The 21,342-nt window shown below is 39.1% G+C and overlaps 1 protein-coding gene across 11 annotated transcripts in view; it reads right to left on the minus strand.

Annotated features, from left to right (window-relative positions):
* The window catches only part of PEX5L (peroxisomal biogenesis factor 5 like), a 224,579-nt gene that overhangs the window by 50,016 nt on the left and 153,221 nt on the right, over nt 1-21,342 (minus strand). For all 11 annotated transcript variants that reach the window (XM_032875417.1, XM_032875415.1, XM_032875413.1 and 8 more), the window contains one exon: nt 11,015-11,110. In XM_032875417.1, coding sequence (XP_032731308.1) covers nt 11,015-11,110 — 96 coding nt within the window. The remainder of the gene's footprint in view (nt 1-11,014; nt 11,111-21,342) is intronic.

Below are 21,342 nucleotides of genomic sequence, written 5' to 3' on the forward strand. Positions count from 1 at the left end.
ATCATTTAATCTGCTAAGAGTCTGAATAGAACAAAAAGGCCAAGGAAGAGAGAATTCTTCCCTCTGCTTGTCTGCATGAGCTGGGACATTGGTCTTCTCCTGTCCTCAGACAGGAATTACACCATCAGCTCTTCTGGTCCCTAGGTCTGTGGATTAGGACTGAACTTCACCACCAGGGTTCCTGGGTCTCCAGCTTGCAGCACCACACTGTGGGACTTGTAGCCTCCATAAGTGTGTAAGCCAATTCTTTATAATAAATCATTCTCTCTCTTCCTTTATCTTTATATATCCTACTGATTCTGTTTCTTTGGAGAATCATGACTAATGCAAGATCTAAGAGACTGATGATTGATCATTTGGATAGAAGATATAGAACTGGCTACCTTCATGGAAAAGGACTGCTTTCTTAATCAGTAAGAGGTATATATGTATTTATTTACAAAGATTTTATTTCAGATAGAGTGAGAGAGAGAGCACTAGTGGGGCTGGGAGAAGGTCAGAGGGAAAGGAAGAAGCAGGCTCTCCACTGAGCAGAGACCCTGAAGAGGGGCTTAATCCCAGGACCCTAGGATCATGACCTGAGCCAAAGGGAGATGCATAACCAACTGAATCAAGTTGTTACTTTGCCCGCAGAGAGTTTACTGATTCTCCCCTGAACTCTGTATGGTTGGGTGTTTGATGTTCAACTTATTAAACCAAGGAACTGTTTAAGTATCATCAGAAAAGAGATGTCTCTCATCATTCAGGACTTAGATTTTATTTTATAAAAAGTCAAAACCAAAATGGGCAGATAGCTCTCCTGACTTAAATATAGAACTAAGGACAGACATATTTTAATCCCTGACTTCCATTATTTGACAAAAATAAAAATTTAACCTTCAGATCTTATTTTTATTCCTTTTCAATCAACTGGGAATGTAATATTCAACATTACAGGATGTTGTGGTTAATATGGGGCAGCACTGTTTATTGGTTTATATGGGGCAACACTGTTATTCAAGAGATGGGGTTTTGAATATTCCAAAGAAATAGTATTGCGTTATTCTTCTTATAGAAATAAAGTTCTTAGAAAGTTATTTAATGACTGCTCCAAAAGTAAAAGAAATCCAGAAGAGAGGGAGAAAGGAGGGAGGAAGAAAGGGAGAGAAATGGATAGAGAGACAAAGGCAGAGAGACAGGGAGAGAGAAGAGGAAAAGGTGTTCTAATTTTCCTACAAATTTCAGAACTGGAAGGTACCTGTGGAAGAGACTGCTAGCTGTCAGTCAAAACATCCTCTCCTTTCTTCTGTGGTGATAGAACTGTGGCCATTTCCTAGCTTCCCTTGCAGTTTGAGGAATGGGAAGTGGTGGTGATGTAATGTGTCTGACTCAGTTTCAGCTAATGGAATGTGAGCAGATAAGATCTGGGCTGGAGGTTTTAGGAAGGTGGGCCTGCCTCCTCCAAAGGCTCTTCCCCTGGTGTGGGATGGAGGAATAAGACACTTGCAACTTGGCTTTGACCATGCAGGTGAAGATAACACCCTAAGGAACTAGGGAGAAACAAGCTGCAAGGAACCAGGGTCTCTGAATGATGTCATGGAGCAGAGTTGCCTGCTAGTCTAGCACTTTAATTTTTAACAGAAGAAATAAACTATTTGGTTTGTGCAGCTGCATTTTGGGGAGTATTTTACAGCTATTAGTATTACCCTAACTAACACTGGACCTCATAATCATCAATCCCAGTATTTCTTAAACTTGAGTCATTTGATTGCAACTACAATCTGTCATTCCTGTATTGTATCATTACTTACTTAATATATCTTGTAATTGAAACAGTTCTTTTACTTAAATAGTTGAAGTCTACTCTAGCCTTGCCTAAATTGTGTCCATGAAATAATCACATTGAAGTTCTAGTTATATTTTTCTAATATATATTAAAGTAAATGCACAATTATTAAAATGCTTACCCATTTCCCACCTAGTCTTATACACTAAGTACATAAAACCTCAATATAATCCAAAACTCTCATTTTACTGATAAGAAAGCTGGTGCCCAAATGGTAAGATATTGGCATGATTAGAACCAGGACCCACGTCTAATCTGAAACTTTTCCCACATACATTATTATACTTCCTCGCCTTTTTCATGTAAATTTAACACGTGATTCCTGAGTACAGAGCCTTCCAACAAATGGTTTAAATTACTTTTAACTATAGTCTCACAGATCCTTAGAGAATCCCTTTGAAGAGGAAGGGATAAAATTATTGTCCAGGTCTAGTCAATGCATACAGCATAGAGCAGTCTGTAACTGCTCAAGGCTGGCTGAGATGGAGTTTCTATCTTTTCATGTTCACTTTCTTTAGCACTAATTTGCTCACGAGATCGTGTCCGGAATGCAGATCCTATATTTCTCTGATTTGAAGTTAGGGGAATTTATCCAAGCTACTTTTTGGTCTGGACCTTGTCTATAAATACGATGTTCTATGGGTAACTGAACCAATCTGTACCCACATGGTTAGAATGCGTCAAGTCAAAGATTTTATTTGTTTAGTATTTACACAGTAGATATCAAGGAGCAGTGAAAAAATATGGTTACTATCCATAGCACTAAATTTAAAAAATTAGTGCCAGACTCTAAATAACCCTCATCCTTTAAATAGACCATTTACCCATAAATTTATTTGAGACTATCTTATACCTCTTTATACTTTCATCAATATCACCTATGAGGGTTTATCACAAGCCACTGCAATAATTCTTATCTATGCCTCATATTGTTTTGGAAATCAACTTCTGTTTGTTTAAAACGAAAGAAATTGAATCAGTACGAGAGAAAAGGAACTTTGGTCAATTTCCCAATGCACAGTATCCCAAGTTTGCAGAATACATCTAATCTCTATGTAATCTATCTACAATTTGACATGAGAAGCCTGTCAGCTAACATGACATCATAAGAGTTAGGAAATCTGTATCCTTGCAGTTAATCCCAAGATTCCTTCAATGTTGCCCAAACAATGCTTTCAGACATTTTCAAAAGATTTTCTATTTTCTGGATACCAAATCTAAGCCAGAATGATTTAAGTAGTGTTTGATCCATTAATCTCTTCTACAGACTTCAAAGAGGTGACACTGTCATACAAAGCAAGAGGAAGCACGAGGTGGTGGTAGAGGCAAATCCTCTTCATGGTGGAGGGCACCCAAGTCAGCAGTGCTTGACATAATCTTTTATTAATACAATCAGTTCAAGAATGGTCTCCAATTTCCTTCAGTCATTTCGTATTTCTGAGGTGCCTATCAGATCTATGGTACACACGCACAGAATCACTTCAGGTGAAAACAAAACTTCTATATGGAAAGAGCTTTTCAGTTTACATCACCAGAACTGAATTTAGCTGTTGAGTTGTTTTGAATGGGACATCTCCTAGTTAAACTTAGCAGAGAGATAAAGAAGGTCACCCATGTTTCTAGAACAAGGAATACAAGTAAACATTAAAGTCTTTTACTATTCATGTTCTTAAACAGTAATTACCAGTTTGCCTATGATTTATCATGCAGCACTGCTGGAAGAAAGTTAGCCCAAAGCCTAAAGAGAAATTATCTTGAGGGCTGTGTCCCTTGTGATAGGACATAGAAATGGAAAAATGTGGCTTGTCATAAAGGGTGGTCTATGCACTGTGAAGAAGAAAAGGCAAGACCCTGACCAGATCCTTGGTGAAGGGATGAATATGTCCCTAAGGAACATGGACTGTCACAAAAAGATCTTTCTTCATATTCCTTTGGTGATTGGAGAAGATAAGTTGAGGACTGGTTAAAAAGTGGGAAAACTCTATAAATGGGAGGGGTTGGTCTGCACCAGACTCTGAAAGACTACATTCTAGGATGAATGAATGCCTTCTTTCTATGCTACAAGGGTAATCCTTCCATTTTTGAAGAACCCAATGAATTGGGGATGGAGATGAGGCAAAGAGTATGGAATAGAACGGGGCTTGGAGGAATAGAATAATGAGATAATTATCTATCCCCTTAGCAAATTACCCCAACACATAGCAACTTAAAAAAAAAAAAACAAACACAAAACATTTACAGTTTCTGAGGGTCAGTAATTTGGGAATAGTTTAGCTGGGTGATTCTTACTTGGGGTATCTCCTAAGGTGGAATTAAGCTGCTGGCTGGGACTGCAGTCATCTCAAGGCTTAATGGGGTTTGCAAGGGATACACTTATAAGATGGCTCACACACATGGCTGTTGACAGGAGGCCTCAGGTCCTCACTGGCTGTTGGTAGAATGTGTGGTTCTTCACCTGCTAAGGGTTCTCATGACATGGCAGCTGTATTTCCTCCAGAAGAAGGGAAGAAAGTGAAGCATAGAAGAAGAAGAAGTATGGCGAGAGAGAGAACAAGGAGGAGGCCACAGTACCTTTTATGACCTAATCTTTAAAGTTACCACTATGACTTCCACTTATTCTGTTTATTTTTTTAAAAGATTCATTTATTAGAGAAAGAAGAAGAGAGATGGAGGGTGCATGAGTGCACAGGGGGAAAGGTGCAGAGGGAGAGGGAAAGAGAAACTTAAGCAGACTCCATGCTGAGGGCGGAGCCAGAGTGGGGCTTGATCTAATGACTCTGAGATCACGACCTGAGCCAAAACCAAGAGTAAGACACTCAACTGACTGTATCCACCTGGGTGCCCCCACTTTGTTCTATTTATTCAAAGTTAATCACTAAGCCCAGCCCAAACTCAAAGGGAGTAGCTAAGCTCCATATTTTGAAGGGTATGTCAAGGAACTTGTGGACATTTTAAACTACCACAAGTGATATCACAAGCAAGGCTCAATGGGAAGAGAATCGAAGTCTGGGGAAAAATCAGAGCTCTAGAATTTAAAGGTTTTACTAGAATTTAATAGACTCAGTTAACCAAAAGGATTTAAAATTGCACTTGCGGTTCTTTTTCTTGCCTCTGACAACTGTATTTCCCTTTGTCCATGCATCTTCATTTTTTCTCATTCACATATCTCATTATTCTTTTTTAAAATTTGCTCACAAGAAGTCCTCCCTTAGGGTATAAGCAGAGCTGTGAAAACACTGATTAAAATGCACACCACAAGCATTATAATAGTATTGGAGCCAAGCAAAATGTGACTTTGGCTTCATGGACACAAGTTCATCTCCTTTCTATTAGTAAGTTTGCGATGTTTTTCAAGCACCCATTAAAGAAGAGATGTTTGTGGAATAGATGCATTGGAGGAATCAATTCCTACTTTGTCCCTTTATTTATCTGGCAAATATTCGTGGGGTCTTGCTCTGCACCAGTCTCTGAAAGCTGCTGAGAGCACAAGGAAGGACTCCACACGGTCCTGCCTGTGAAGAGGTCAACGTTTCCTGTAGAGACGGCCTTGTAAACCTAGAGGAACTCTATCACGTGATAAGCTCTGCTTGCCTGATCTCTGGAGCTGGGTGCATATACCTGTGATTCTTCTAGCTTTTTAAGGGCAGAGGCTGGTTTATTCAATTTTCTATTCCTAGCACCCAACCCATAGAAGGAGCTTAAGCATGTCTGATAATTTCTTGCTAAATCCAGTTAATTTGAAGGCTGAGGCACCTAGAGAGACTAACTAGCTAAATACAATACTACCAGATGCTGGTTCTTTCCTTCCTTGCTAACAGTGGTTAAGGATGTATTTTTCGTGTGTGGTTACAGGTGGACTGACTGCCCACGTGACCTTCTCTCTCCTCCACAAGGGCAACACAGTTCTCTCTAGGGACCTCCATTCTTGGGAGGCAGCTGCTGGTCTCACTGAGCTCCCAGGGTTCCTTCCCTGCTTCTCACTTCTGAGAGTCCTTGTGCATCCTTCCTAGGGACCTGTTGTAGCTGACAGAGTGTTTAGGATGCTGGCTAGAAAGAAAATCCAAGAGGAAGCACAGAGTAATCTCCTTTCCTTCTTGTTCAGGGGACTTTTTTTTAAAGCCTAGAATGGGAATATTTAGTTTTTAGTTCTAAAATGACAATACTTTGAGTGGAGATGAATTTTTGGTGATTTTTCAATAAAATGTAAGCTATATATTTTAGTATAGCTAAAATTTAGGCTCCTTCCTACAAAGCCTCACCAGATCTAACAGTTCCTTTTGAGCCTAAGCAATGTCAGCCTTTGCACATAAACAGGTTCCCAGCTCAGTGAAGCTATGCAGTAAAAGTGCATGTGGCATTAGATGTCTTTTCTCTTGTAGAAGAGACTGTATTTTAGGGCATTTTGGCTCAAACCTTAGTAGAACTGTATATTGTCAGGGATTATGTAGCATATGTAAAAACTAGTTCATGCCATGTAAAATATAAAACATGGCAAGGATTGATGGGTGCTACCTGCATTGTTCTAAATATGACTCACTGACCGACGCTGAGACCATGACAACCACAGAGGACATCTCTGCATAGCCCCTGGCAGAAATCCATAGGCCACAGACAGAACTGGTTCTATCAAGCGGAAAATGTAAATACTAAATAATATTAGGAAGAGAAAAGGTACTTTACATGCAACAACAGATAAAAAGAAGTGCTGCTCACATTAGGTGATTAACAATCAGCCAGCCGGCCATTAATTCAGCAAATATTTACTGAATCCTCACCAGGTACCAGATATTGTTCTAGATTTGGGGTACAGTGGTAAATAAGAGACAAGCCCCCCTTTCTTAGGGTGGTTATATTTTAAAGTAAAAAGATAGACAACACAGAGACAAAAACAAACAAGAGAAGACCCAGTGATAAATATAAGGATGAAGGAACTCCAGGTGCTGTAATAGCAACTGGGTGGTCAGGTTCAGCTTTTCAAAAGCAGTGGCCCTCGAGCTAAAATTTGGATGACAAGAAGGAACCTGCCACATGAAGATCTGGGGAAGCATGTCCCTGCAGAAGACAGAGCAGGGACAGTGAGCAAGGAGGTTGTCCTGGGAGAGGACAAGAGTGTGCCCCTGGGGCTCATGGGGTGACTGAAGAACAGAAGGAGCTGGAAAGAGGAGCAGGTGTCAGGTCAAGAGGCAGGATGATGACCAAAAAAGGACTTGAAAATGGAATAAAATGTTAGATAGAAGGAATACTGGAATCAGATGATATAAAAATGTAAGTGAGAGGTTTTGGAAAAACTTGCCATGCTCCAGGCATGATTTTCATCTGGGTTTCACTAGTGTTTAAAACCATCTCTAATGAGGCCAATCTGTAGCACCATTCTTTACTTGTTTTGAAATGAAGAATGAGGCACTTCAAGTTCTTTTAAGAATTTTATATCCTGGGGCGCCTGGGTGGCTCAGTGGGTGAAAGCCCCTGCCTTCGGCTCAGGTCATGATCCCAGAGTCCTGGGATCGAGCCCCGCATCGGGCTCTCTGCTTGGCAGGGAGCCTGCTCCCGCCTCTCTGCCTACTTGTGATCTCTATCTGTCAAATAAATAAATAAAATATTAAAAAAAAAAAGAATTTTATTCCCACTACAGTGTCTGTAACTTACCACTTTCTCCTTGATTACCAACATAACACATGTTTATGATGGAACATTTGGAAAATACAGATAAGCTAGTGGAAGAAATAAAACCACTCCAAAGTCATCCACCTGATAAAACTACTGTCAACATTTGGGCACAGATTTTCTTTATGCTTATACAGGGCAGTGACATGGGCTCTGGAGTCCAGGTGAAAATCATGGCTTTGAAACTTGCTAAATGAGTGCTACTCATTTTTCAATCAATCTCAACTGCTTATAAGATGCCACATAACTATGGGGCGCCTGGGTGGCTAAGTGGTTTAAAGGCTCTGTCTTCGGCTCAGGTCATGATCCCAGGGTCCTGGGCTCGAGCACTGCATCAGGCTTTCTGCTCAGCAGGGAATCTGCTTGCCTGCCTCTCTGCCTGCCTCTCTGCTGACTTGTGATCTCTCTCTGTCAAATAACTAAACAAAGTCTTTTAAAAAAAAAAACGCCACGTAACTGAAATCTCCTTAAGCCTCGGTCTTCTCATCTGCAAAATGGGAATAGTAATGTTATCTTCTTTGTAGGACTACTATGAGGATTAAATAAGATCATCCATATAGTGCTCCTGACTGGCACCCCGTATGTACTTCTAACATGTTAGGTACTATGCCATTATCATTTTGCAAAGTTGGGACCATATTGTAAGACTGTCAGTAAATACATTCTTATTCCAATCATCAGTAGATATTTTTACCTGATCTTAAGTATTTTTCCATAATGTAGTTTTTAATGGTTACACAGCATTTTCCTAGAGAGATATAATTTAGCTAATTCCCAATTACGGGACACTGGGGCTGTTCCCAAATTTTCACTATTTAAAAAATATTGTAAACTTTCCTGGTTATTTCTCTAGGATAAATTGTAAGGTGTGGCTGGGTCAAAGGGCATGTGTATTTGGAGGCATTTCATCCTATCTTCTGCTGGGAATTAAATTATACCCTTGGATAAGAATAATGTTGGGAAGTAAATAGTCCATAAACATGTGCAATTTTGTAGGTCTGATTTCCCATCAACTTAGTGAAACACTCCCTTCTACCCCTTGCCTTTTCTCTCCACATTTGTTCCTACCTTCTGGTCAGCAGCAACCTCCTTCATTCGCTAAGGAAGCTTCTCAGTTCCAGGCTTGCAGATGAGCCAATTTGCTTATAATTTTCTGATCTGCTGAGAATTCTGTACTTCCTATTCATTTCACTTGAAGCCATAAACTCATAGGGTTTTAGTATATTAGAAATGCAAGCCCCTCATCTTACAGATGAGGAAACTAAAGTAGGCAGAGCAAATGGTCCGTCCAAGCTGGTCCTCTGGTCCATGCTCTCAGACAGCTAGGCGGGATTGTCTCATTTCGTTGTCTCTAGTACCTGATGCAGCAGTCAGCATGTGCAGACAGCCAGTATTTCTTTCTTTCTTTTTTTCTTCCCCCAAGTTTTTATTTATTTATTTGACAGGGAGAGAGAGAGAAATAGAGAGATCACAAGTAGGCAGAGAGGCAAGCAGAGAGAGAGGAGGGGAAGCAGGCTTCCTGCTGAGCAGAGAGCCCGATGCGGGGCTCGATTCCAGGACCCTGGGATCATGACCTGAGCCGAAGGAAGAGGCTTAACCCACTGAGCCACCCAGGGGCCCCTAGCCAGTATTTCTTGTTGAATGAATGATTACTTGAATAACTTACAACCTCTAAGGATTCTAAGCTGGAAAGGATCATAGACGTGTGGAACCTGAAGCCTATATTGGTTAATGTAATGTATGTCATCATGTAGCTATTAGTGGCAAGTTGGAATAACAAATCAGTCTCTCAATTCCCAGGAGAGACAAGGAGACACCAAGAGAAGACAAGCCTTCATGGGCTCAGGTGGGCATCATTTAGAGAAGGGACTAAACTAATTCTGCCTTGGTCCAGAGAGAGCAAAGCCAACACTAAGGAAAACTGGAAGTTGCTGGTAGGCCAATTTCAACATAATATAGGGAAGAGGTTTTTAAGTAGTTAGAACTATTAAAATGGAAGCAGGTTTTCTTGAAAAGAATTTGCCACTAATTTGAAGTATTCAAGTAGAAACAGGGAAGGTTTGAATAAATAATTTATCAAGTACATTTGAAAAGAAAACAAATTTTATTTTATATGCCTGGTTGGGATATATGACTTCTAAGGCCTCCACCAAAACTAAAATTAAATGATTTTATGAATATATGTATACACACACATGCACACACACAAATAAATGAATAATTTTGTAATTAAGACTTCTGAGGTTAAACCCATTGTTTTTCTGGGACCAGATAAATTCTAATGGCTTTATTGATTCAAGATTCTATGATTCTATATCATCTTCTATTTAATGATAATTCAGTGTGGTACACATAGTAGGAGTTCAAAAGATGAATTTAATTAGCTCCAAAGTCTGGAAAAATCTACATTTAAGATAAGTTCAGTACAGGCTCCGTGTAGGTGAACAAGTTGATTGAACTCATCTCATCTCAATCAAATATATCAGTTGATTACACAGGAACACTAATGCATTAATTTTTTTTTAAATTAGAAAAGGATAAAATTAAAAGAAGAAATTTGGGTGGATTGTATTATGATGAGATAAGGTGGTTTTCTCACTGGATTGCTGAATATGATATGAGATTATAGCTAGAATTACTTCTTAAAATATAAAGAACACTTTTAATATGAAACTGCAAATATGATATAATTACACTTGAAGTATGGAGCTACTGAAAGACTATTCATAGTATAATTTTATCTAAATCCTAGTGGTAAGACAGACACATAAATGAACTGTATCACAGGTATACTTTCAATCTTTAAGATTTCATATTCGTGATAGAAATGGAGGTCCTAGCAAGTTCCTACTTGGGTTTGGTGAAAGGCTCCATTCTTAATAACAATCTAGCGAAGCTTTGAGGAGTGTCGTAGATAGCATCTGTGATGCACTCTTTGTGATTCCAACTAGGAAGGAATCTCATTGGAAGGTCAGATAAGGAAATTAAAGTTCAAATTAAGTATTTCATTTGCTTTATCAGCATTGTCATTGTTTTGGACACTGTTAACAGTAAAAATTTATGGCTCAAGTTAGGATGGGTTATTCGTTGGCTTGACTATCTCAGTCATGCTTTTTATCCCACTCGGGAAAATGTGTATTTCAGGAGCAGCATAACCTTCTCTGTCTTAGGCATTACGCTAAATCCTAGAGAGAGAAAAATGTCAGGGATGAACATTGGCCTCACAGAGGCATAGCAAAGACATAGGATGGTTCATCATGGAACCCAGACTAGCTCAGATCATTCTGACCCAGACTCCAGACAACAGATTGCTTATCCATCACAGAATTGGCATGGGATTTAACATCTGTTAATCACCTCTGGTGGCAAGTCAAAAGTTCTCTGGTAACAAATCTCATTCTAAAAGTTCTCTGGTAATGAATCTCATTCTAACAATCATTATCATGGTTGTTTCATGTCAAGTTTCAGTTTTTGAATTCCACTTCCAGAAATATGAAACAGAAAAAATAATTTTAAAAAAGGTACCTCCACTGCTGCTTTTGCCCTTTCAAATTCTTCTTCTAAGGAGTGGTTTCTGGAAAGTAACGCACTTCCCCAGCGCTGCTCTTTGGTCAGTCGAGCCTGAAATAAACCAAACACGTGGTGTTATACTACTGGAATCACAGAACACAAAAATCCAAATATTTTCCCTTTTCTCATATTTCCCTAGAGTTTAAGAAGCATCTGCAAAGGATGTTATTTTTGGAGTACTTTGTAAGCATGATGTTGCCCAAACTGGGATGGTGCCAAAATGTGTGTGAGCATGCATGCATCTTTTTTTCCCCCAAAGATTTTATTAATTAATTTGAGAGAGACACAGAGATAGCTAGAGAGAACAAGAGTAGGGAGGAGAGGGAGAAGCAGGCTCTTTGCTGACCAGGGAGCCTGATGCGGGGCTCAATCCCAGAACCCTGGGATCATGACCTGAGCCAAAGGTGCAGCTTAACCAACTGAACCAGACAGGTGCTCCAAGCATGATTCTTTTAAGAGTGCATCTCAGCCCTGGTCATGTTAAAACCAAAACCCAGGCCCAGATCTTATTAACATAAGATCTTATTTTAATTGCTCATGGTTTCAGGCATTGATATTTTATTAAGTACCCCCCAGAGGATTCTAATATGCAGTTAAGATGGAGAATCTCCATTCGAAGCCTCAACCTAGGAACTGATATTCCAGCTTCCAGCTTGTTAGGAGGACTAACCTCAGGTAAGACTGCAAGCTGCAAAGATGGGAGGTGGCTGCTGGGCCCTTATATGCACAGCAGATCCTCATGCTGAATTCTCTTTCCTTTGCCTACCCTCTATTAGCACACGTTTGTCTCATGTCCCGTTTCCTCAGGGCATTGTGCTGCTAAATAGTCATTGCTTAGATAAACTCATGTTTGATAATGCCGACCAGTTTTTCACAATTAACAGGCAACGTGATATACATCTTATTTTAGCTAAATGCAAATATTCCAGAGGCCAGCCCCACCAAGAGTGCTGGGATTACAAAAATGTTATTTATTGTTAATTTTACAAACACTAAATGCATTCTTTTTGAAAAAAATAATCATGGAAAATAAGAAGTAAACCTCTAGAACTTCTTTTCAGTTTCATATATATTTATGTACCCTCGGTAGTAATGTGTTTCAGAAAGTTTCAAAATATAAATGGTATGCTATTCTGTAGCTTACTTTTCTCCATTCAACAATATATCTTAGAGAGGTACCATATTTAGTATTTCTAGAGCTACCTCATCCTTTCCCAGGGATTTCCTAGTAAGTATATACTGTAGTTGGTTCAGACCTCTCTCCATGAGCAGTTGTGGTATTTGTGATTTTTCTCCACGTAACTGCTTCTTTTCTTGGCTATCTTTCTACCACACCATGTGATCCATGAGGGTCGGATTCTGTCTGGTAAGTCTTGTTCTCCCCTGTACCTAGCCCACAGCCTGACAGGTGATGTGAATCCTAAGGATGTTTCTAGACTACAGGCTGAGGGATTGCACTGATAAGGCAGCCAGACCTTGGGGAGCAGGAGGAAGGAGTCTTGTGAAGTGAAGCCCCCCTCTGCCCTTTTATCACCTTTTATCCATGTGTTTGATTGCTCTCCTTTAGGATGCTCAACCTTGGCTTCTATGGGAATTAATTGAGCAGGCCTGGGCCCCGCTCTAGACCAGTTAAAGAATTTCTGGGGGTAGGGCCTGGGCATTAAAAGTTTGAAAAGCTCTTTTGGGGGCACATGGGTAGCTCAGATGGTTAAGCATCTGCCTTCAGCTCAGGTCATGATCTCCAGGTCCTGGGATTGAGTCCCGAGTTGGACTCTCAGCTCAGTGGGGAGTCTGCTTCTCCCTCTGCCTGCCCTTGTGCTCTCTCTGTCTCTCTCTCTCTTAAATGAATAAATAAAATCTCAAAACAAAACAAAAAGAAGAAAAGCTCTTTTGGTGATTTTTGAAAAGCAGCCATGTTTGGAAACCATTGTTCAATAGGAAAACTTTGGCCTTCACTCAGCACCATCTATACAGCTTAACTGCTTTTCATTTTTTCTCCATGACCACTGGTCCTCAAGAGGACCCCCAGCCCCTTATTATCACACAGTAGTAATACGAGGGCTCACTACATGCCAGATGCTGCTTTAAGTCCTTTAGAAACTATTACTCACTTTGTCTCTTCAACAACCAGTGAAGTCGGTATTATCATTAAGTCCATGCCATTGAGGCATAGAGAACTAGTTAACATGGCACACAGCACACAGCTAGTCAATGGTAGGGCTGATGTTTCTGGGCCATGTTCATAACCACTGCACTATACTGCCTCTCATAGGGGCTGTGCTCCCCTGGCCATTTCGGGAAGACGCAAAATCTAGAAAACATGTGTCTCAGAGGTTCATGCATGGCTGAGGGCACCAATCAAGAAGCCCCCAAGAATATTATGGGCTGAAAACAATAATGAAGTCATTGTTATGAACACTTCTGAACATAAATAGTAGTCTTAGACTGTGTTTTGCATTAATCAACAAGGAAGGTTAATTTATCGAAACATTAATTTATGTTTCCTCCTCCTTGATGTATTCACTGCTGTATCCCCTGGTATGTCCTATAAATAGTAGCTGATCCATAAACAGTAAATATTTGTTGAAAATATACTGTAGGGGAATATATGAATTGCTGAATTAAAGGTCTTTCTCTTGCTAGGCCTGTTAGCAGCACAGGGGAAAGGCCTCTGGTGCTGTGTCTGTGGTCAGAAGAGGAAGAGGATGCTGAGGCTGCGTCTGCATAGCCATCAGTGCCTCACGCTCAGGTGGGCCAGGCTCAATGGCCACCATGAGCAAGAACTCTCTTACTCTCTGGGCTGCATGCAAGCTACTACTTTCTCCCAACCCAGATAATTGAGGTGGGGCTGGGGAGAGGGAGATTCTCAAATATAAGTGAGATTGATTACCACAGGTTCCTGAGATTAAGGTATGAACAGAACTTTATTGGGGGCCACGATTCATCCCACTACAACCCTTGTCTGACACTCTTGGGATACAATACATTTGATTAGCAAATATAAAGATGAAGATTGGGCCACCTGGGTAGCTCAGGTCACGATCTCAGGGTCCTGGGATTGGGTCTCGAGTTGGGTTCCCTGCTCAGCAGGGAGCCTGCTTCTCCCTCTGCCTCTGCCCCTCCTCCCTGCTCATGCTCTCTCTCTCTCTCTCTCTCAAGTAAATACATAAAATCTTTAAGAAAGAAAAGGTGCAGATGGTTTACAACCTTTCAAAATTGATAAGCTGTTAGGATGTTACAGCCTGGTAGAGATGTTAACCCCAAAGGCATTATGATCTTTTTGTCTTGTAGAAATTAACCAGTCCTGTATCATACTTGGCAAACTTATTTTGGCATTTCTTTCCCAGCCAGCTCCGTAAATCTCTGTTCTTTTACTTTGGAACTAGCTCTTTTGTCTTCCTGCTGGCTCCCTCATTAATGAAATAAACAAACAAATAAATTTTAAAAAAATGTGGACAGATGGTAAGAAATAAGCTGTGCATTTATATAATAACGTCATGAATGACCCATGAATGGCATGAGAAGAAAGAGAAAGCACTAATATTTCTGTCCCAAGGCACCTCCTTTTATTAGAGGCACTTTTCACCAGTGAAATATGATCTGTCCCTCCTGTGAAGCCTGACCTAACAGAACTCCATTACTGTCACTGGCTTCCCTTCATCAATGTTTCACGACCCAAGTGGATTATGAATCACAGGATGCAAAGGGCACCATATATCAGGAAGAAGAGGCAAAGATCTCTCTCAGGATTTGAGACGTATAGTTCATATTCTCTTTGCCACTTAAAACAGCAAGTGTAAATAGAATCTTACTCTGCAAATGAACTTTTATTTCAGTAGTACAATTACTATTTAGGTAAGTCCTATTTCCCACATTTTTAGAAAGGTCTTAAGTTAGACAAGTGTTGTCTACCTCACATTTGGGAAAGCCATTTATTTTGTCCAAGGAAGCTAAGAGAAATGTTATAAAATATAGGAACACACTGAATGTAAATAAAGGCAGTTTCCAAGAGAGAGTAGTAGGCAACTGAACAGATTCTGAAACTTTTCAGCAACTTAGTAACCCACCCAGACATAGTGGTTTAGGACTGAGTATGAAGTACAGATTGTAACAGGTAGTAAAGAGCAGCCTTCCTTTCAACCAAGACTTTATTTTTGTTAACATGTAATTTCATTATAGCAAAGACTGGAATATGGGAGAGCATATATAAACAATGAACAATGAACTGTATCTATTGCTCAGTACTTAACTAGAGGAGTGGTAAGCAAGACAATTACAGCCATAAATTTGAGTCGAGGCTGTTTTGGTATCACAGTGGCTGTATTAGTAGTTCTCAAGCTTGAGTGGGCACCAGAAGCATTTGGAAATCTCATCCAAACACAGATTGCTGGGCGCCACACCTGGGATTTCTGCTTCAGTGGGTGCAGGTGTGGGAGTGGGGGCCCAGAATCTGCATTCCTAACAAGTTCCCTGATGATGCTGTAACTGCGAAGGGAGGGACCTCACTCTGATAGCTTCTGATTAGATGCTGACATCATGTGCTTGCAAGTGGAACCCTGGAGTTCACAAATGTATTCTGATGTAGGCATTTTTTTGCTTCATTGCATGATTTTGAAAAATCTACGGTTACAGCAACCTCCTGGAAGGGCTTTGGCTTTAAAAACAGCCGTTTTAATAGGTTTAGGCTAATTGGATTTTAGGGTATTACATTCTCTATAGAAGAAAGCATTTTGTTCTCTCAGCTGTTGATAGTTCTGAATGATAAGCATGAGGCGAAAGATAAGAAAAAGAACTCTTTTAGAATACTGTTCTATTCTCTTTATTCAAAATTATGATTGTGATTAAAGTTATGATTTGAAGCTTACTGTATTTGTGGTTGTGGTTGTCCTAGAATAACTCTGTCAGCTAACCTCAATGTCAGTCCTTCATAACCTCTCATACAATTACCTTTACATTGCTGCTGGAAGTCTCTCACCAAAGTACATGTTTAAAAAGCTCAGTATCTTTTCAAAAAAGATTGATGGGGGAAAGGGTGCTGCTAACTATAGAAAAGAAAAATATAACAACTAGCAGACTTTGGGTAACAGTGTAATACAGTAATTAAAGGCATAATCTTTGGAGTCAGACTGCCTAATTGGATTTAATAGTAACTGGTGACCTTGGACAAATTACTTAATCTCTATAATCCCCAGTATTCATATCTGCAAAATGTATATTCACTTAACTGAGACTGTATAAGAATCAAGTACAATAACTCATGTAAATACACACACAGAATTCTCAGTACGTAGTAAATGATATAAAACTTGGCTTTTGTCATCCTCTTTCTGGTTAGCACTTATCAGGTCTGACTTTAGAATTTCATTTAAAAAATTACCTGTATTTAGAGCACTTTCCTTTAGTGGTTAATGCAGACTGGTTGGATTCTTATATAGAACAGATAAACTCATGCCTTTTTGAGTGGGTCATGATTTTCTTTTTCTTAATCAGTCCACAGGCATTTATTGTTGAAGGTACACAAAAAAAGTTGTACCTTATGTGTCAAAGAACAAATTCCTAGAGCTTTGTGCAAGGAGGGTAGCATATGGTTTCCATCTCCATCCTACTATGAAATTCTGTTATAGGACTTCAAAGCAAATCAGTGCTGATTTTGAAAAGAGATGGACAGTCCACTATCATGCTTAAAATTATTTTTGAAACTACCTTCAAAAATGATAAAAGAATAAAATCTTGTCATTTAATTTTTTAAAAAATTTTTATCTGCCCTTTAGTTAACTATTAATTTTCTACAACTTTCAAATTGTTAAATTTGACAAATGTTGTTTCTCTTTTTTGTTAGTATTTCCTTACTTTTCCAATTCAGCAAGTATTTGTTGAGTACCTACTGTGTGCAGATTTCCTACTATGCTGAAAGTGATCTTTCAGATTTCTTTCCTTCTTCCTTGCCTTCCCATGGTTCTTGCCCTGCTGCCTTTTCTTTGCTCCCTCCTTCCATCTTTGCTTGCTTCTTTCCTCATTGGTAGCACACTGTGTATGGTCAGGAGGGAGGAGGGGAAAAGGGATGTCGATGTGGCTCCTGTACTATCTTCCAACAAGCAAAACTATATTTATAAAGTGTACTGTCTGTTTCTAATAGACATAAAGGTCTTGATACTTCTTATAATTGAATTCTTCTTACTAACCTTTTCACTGCCTCACTTACGGCTTGTGGATAGTTTGCTGAACTGAAATGGAATGAAATGCAAGCTGTCAGTATTTCGAAGAGTAAGTGTTATCTCTGTATGAAGGAATTTAGGAGGGGAGACACAAAATTGTGTATGGCCTCAGATCTGACAAGAGTCCTAATTTATCTTACAAAGTTTCTGGAAGAAAGTGATACTCTTTAAAATCACATAGCTCGTATTAATCCTAGAAATATAAGTACAATCAGGGCTTGCAGTGAGAAAGGAAATAGATGGTCTGTGACTTCTCTCAGGTGAATAAGCTTGATGCGGCTGATAGGAGGTGGTATGTGGTTAAGAACAGGGGCTTTAGAAGCTGATGGATGTGATCTGAGTGCTGGCTCTTCTGCCCCTTAGCTAATTCTAAGATGAATTTCTCATATAAGAAATGAGGATATTAATTCCCAAGATTATTGTAAGAATTTCAGAAAATATTAGAAATATCTCTTATTATATGCATGAAGTATGTAATTGGATAGCTATTAGCATGCCTTTCTTTTATTGCTCCTTTAAAAATTCTGAAAACATACCTACATTTATATCTTAAAGTCTCAATTGTTCTGGTTTGGGATACTGCCAACTTGAAGGACTTAGGACAATATGGAAGGAAGCATTTGCTGTGCCAAAGTCCGCAAAATCAGAGAGTTGCATGACTATGACTAAGTACTGGAGGGCCCGGTTCCTGCACCTTCTCATTAGGTCCAACTTAGGTTGGCAAGAACCTGCCTTGGAGCTATCCTTCCAGTGTCCAGACTGGATAAAGAAATGCTTGAACTTGCCATCACTTGCAAGCAAAGGTTGCACTCACTTTCTTTTGCCTTACCACTATCTCAACCCACTTATTAGAAAAAGTTAATTTCATGTCATCACTTGTGTTTTTCTTCAACTCTTCACGTGTTTTATAATTTTTTTTCGATTGTACAATTTCTTTAAACAATTAACTCCAGGGTATGCTAATTATACAGTTGTAAGAGTGTTAAGAAAATTTATTCTTAAATACATAGAGATTATATGATTCATTATAATCTCCTGCCACTCTGATTAGTGTATTTAAAACACTATTTGAAAGAGATTAGACTACATTTTCCTTTTCTCCCTCTTGAAAAGAAAATGAGCTAATAGGAATTCACTCCATTTTCTTTATGATTCTGAAACATGAATTTTTTTGAAATGTGATTTTTTAAATAAGTCTGGTAAACAGCTCCTCACCTGTTGAACCTAAGATTGTTTATGTTGGCTTGAGAGAGAAGAAAACATTTCCTTGATTTTTCTCATGAGCCATCTGTGTGATACTAGAGCAGTAACAAGTTTTGGTAAGCTGAAATTATTAACTTAAATACTGTGCAAGCAAGTTTTATTTTATTTTATTTTATTTTATTTTATTTTATTTTATTTTTTAAAGGATTTTATTTATTTATTTGAGAGAGAGAGCAAGCACAAGCAGGGGAGAGGGGCAGAGGGAGAAGTAGACTCCCCACTGAGCAGGGAGCTGGCTGCAGGTCTCCATCCTAGGACTCTGGGATCATGACCTGAGCCAAAGGCAGACGCTTAACGGACTTAGCCACCCACACACCCCTGCAAGCCTGTTTTAAGTTGAATTTTTATACCACCTTCAACATCTTATCTACCTAGAGAGATCATATATTTAAGGGCAGCATGTTTCTAACAGTAAAAACACCTTTTGTCTTTTATTATAATTAATCAGTCTATTCTCTTGCTGTTTTATTTGAGTGGTTAGTATTTTAGATGATTAAATTCTGAATTCTTTAAATTGTCCTAATTAAACCATAGGCTGGACTTAAAACTAGGAGATTATGAAATTTCTTAGTTTAGGCAAATCTTGATAAACATGCAGTGTTTTAAAATTTTTTTAACTTATCTATTTATTTTAGCGTGAGCAAGGGGAGTCCTAGAGGGGGACCAATAAAGAATCTCAGGCAGACTCCAACCTGAGTGCAGAGCCAGACGTGAGGCTCCATCCCACAACCCTGAGATCACGATGTGAGTCAAAACAGAGTCAGAGGCTGAACCAATTGAGTCACTCAAGTGCCCCAACATGCAGTGTTTTTAAAAAAGCAAATTAAGGGACAAATTCTTTACAAGTAATTGGTAACCCTCTAAAGGATTCACTACAATTTATCTAGACAGAGAACTGTCACAGTGCACTTTAAACTGTGTTTTGGAGGACAATATTGGGAATCTCACACAAATTGTCCAAAGCACATTGTGTTTGCTTAAAGGCACACCAGTGGGCATGTGGAAGGACAATGTGGTGGGATGAAATCAGACAACCAGCAGGAGAGTAGCAGTCATTGGAATAATAAGATAAATGCATTGTGGGTCTCCATGGCAACTGAAGACCCCAGCTGATCCTTTGCCCCTCCAGCGTTGTGTAGAAGAGCCCACCTGTGCCAAACCTCCCCCCTGCTGCAGAAACAAATGTTCTATTGCTACATTAAATTGTTCCAAGGATCCAGGTTATGAAACAGTACCAATTACTTTAGCTGAATCTAAATCTCTAATGCACTTAACAAGTAATGTTTCTCTAATAAATGTTATCGGTTTTTAAAAAAGTTGCATTTAGAATGAACACAGAGGATGAAAATACATTTTCATGCTACATTTACAATTCATTAAGCTTCCCGGGGTTATTTGTTCTGGAAGTGAACTGACTTGTTTTCCAGCAGAGTCCTAGGAGCAGTAATGTTCACCCCTCTCCAGTGATTATAGAAATGGGGAGAAGAGGCGGTTCTCTTAGTGGCTTAGAAACTTCCATGTCCTCAAAATTTCCTATCTGTGTGTGTCCTCCTTCTGTATGCCACTTACTAGTTCAGGGTGCATAGACAATTTTCTTAATGTCACTGTGCCTTAGTTTCCCTGTCTATAAAATAGGGGTAATAAATAAACTTACCTCATACAGCCATTTATCAGGATCAAATGAGCTAACATGTATTAGAAGACTTTATCACAGCTCTCAGTAATATTTGCTATTATCATAATTAACCCTTTACTTCACCTCAGACAACATATCTCCTCTCTTAATTTCAATATCTGATCTAGTAAACTCAAGAAAATTTCTCTTGCTCACTTCATCTCCCTTATGTTCAACAAGACTGTAAACTGCATAAATGGGGACACATTTCTTAAGAGATCTTCGTGGTTTTAGATCAAGACTGTACCCTTACAAAGTGTTTGAGCGAATAAAAAGATTGAGACTGATTTTGGCCTTCTTGGCAGTCTAACCCAAAGGAGATAACTAGCTATAGACAAAACAGTTATACCGGAGTTGAGGGTCAAACAGTGGACAGACAGGTCTGGTTCATACCATACTTCCACCAGTGATTAGTTGGGTACCCCAGAAAAAAGATTTTGACTTCACCAAAACTTTTTAAAGGATCCTTAAAATGAGGCCAGTAAGGGGTGCCTGGATGGGTCAGTTTGTTAAGCCTCTGCCTTCGGCTAAGGTCATGATCCCAGGGTCCTGGGATTGAGCACCGCATTGGGCTCCCTGCTCAATGGGGAGTCTGCTTCTCTGTCTCCCTCTGTCCCTTTCCCTGCTTGTTCTGTCTCTCTCAAATAAAGAAAATCTTTTTAAAAATGAGGATAATAATAATTCACAGGATTATTTGAGTATTAGACATAACATACAAAAAGCACATAGTAAAGTCCCTAATACTTAGTGGCTACTCACAAATGGTTGCTCTTAGTATTATCATTACTGCTAATACTAAAACTATTTATTCCTTAACATAAAATTTATTTTAGTGTGACAGTCAGGATCCTGATATGTAAGTACTTGGGTCCACAGGGCATACATGCAAATGAATACTTAATATGTAAGTTCCTCTTCTTGGTGTTCTATTGTATAAATATTGCTAATACTGGAGTAGAAGAGATTTTATATTGCAAAATGATGGAAAAGTAAATGATAGAAAAAAGAAAAAGTGCTAAATATATAGTGAATTCATTAAGACATGTTCTAGCCAAATATATATTTATCATCAGTTATCTAGCCAAATATATATATATATATGTATATATATATATATATATATATATATA

This window comes from Lontra canadensis, unplaced genomic scaffold, assembly GCF_010015895.1.
Source record: "Lontra canadensis isolate GAN:19392208 unplaced genomic scaffold, GSC_riverotter_1.0 scaffold56, whole genome shotgun sequence".
NCBI classification, from domain to species: domain Eukaryota; kingdom Metazoa; phylum Chordata; class Mammalia; order Carnivora; family Mustelidae; genus Lontra; species Lontra canadensis.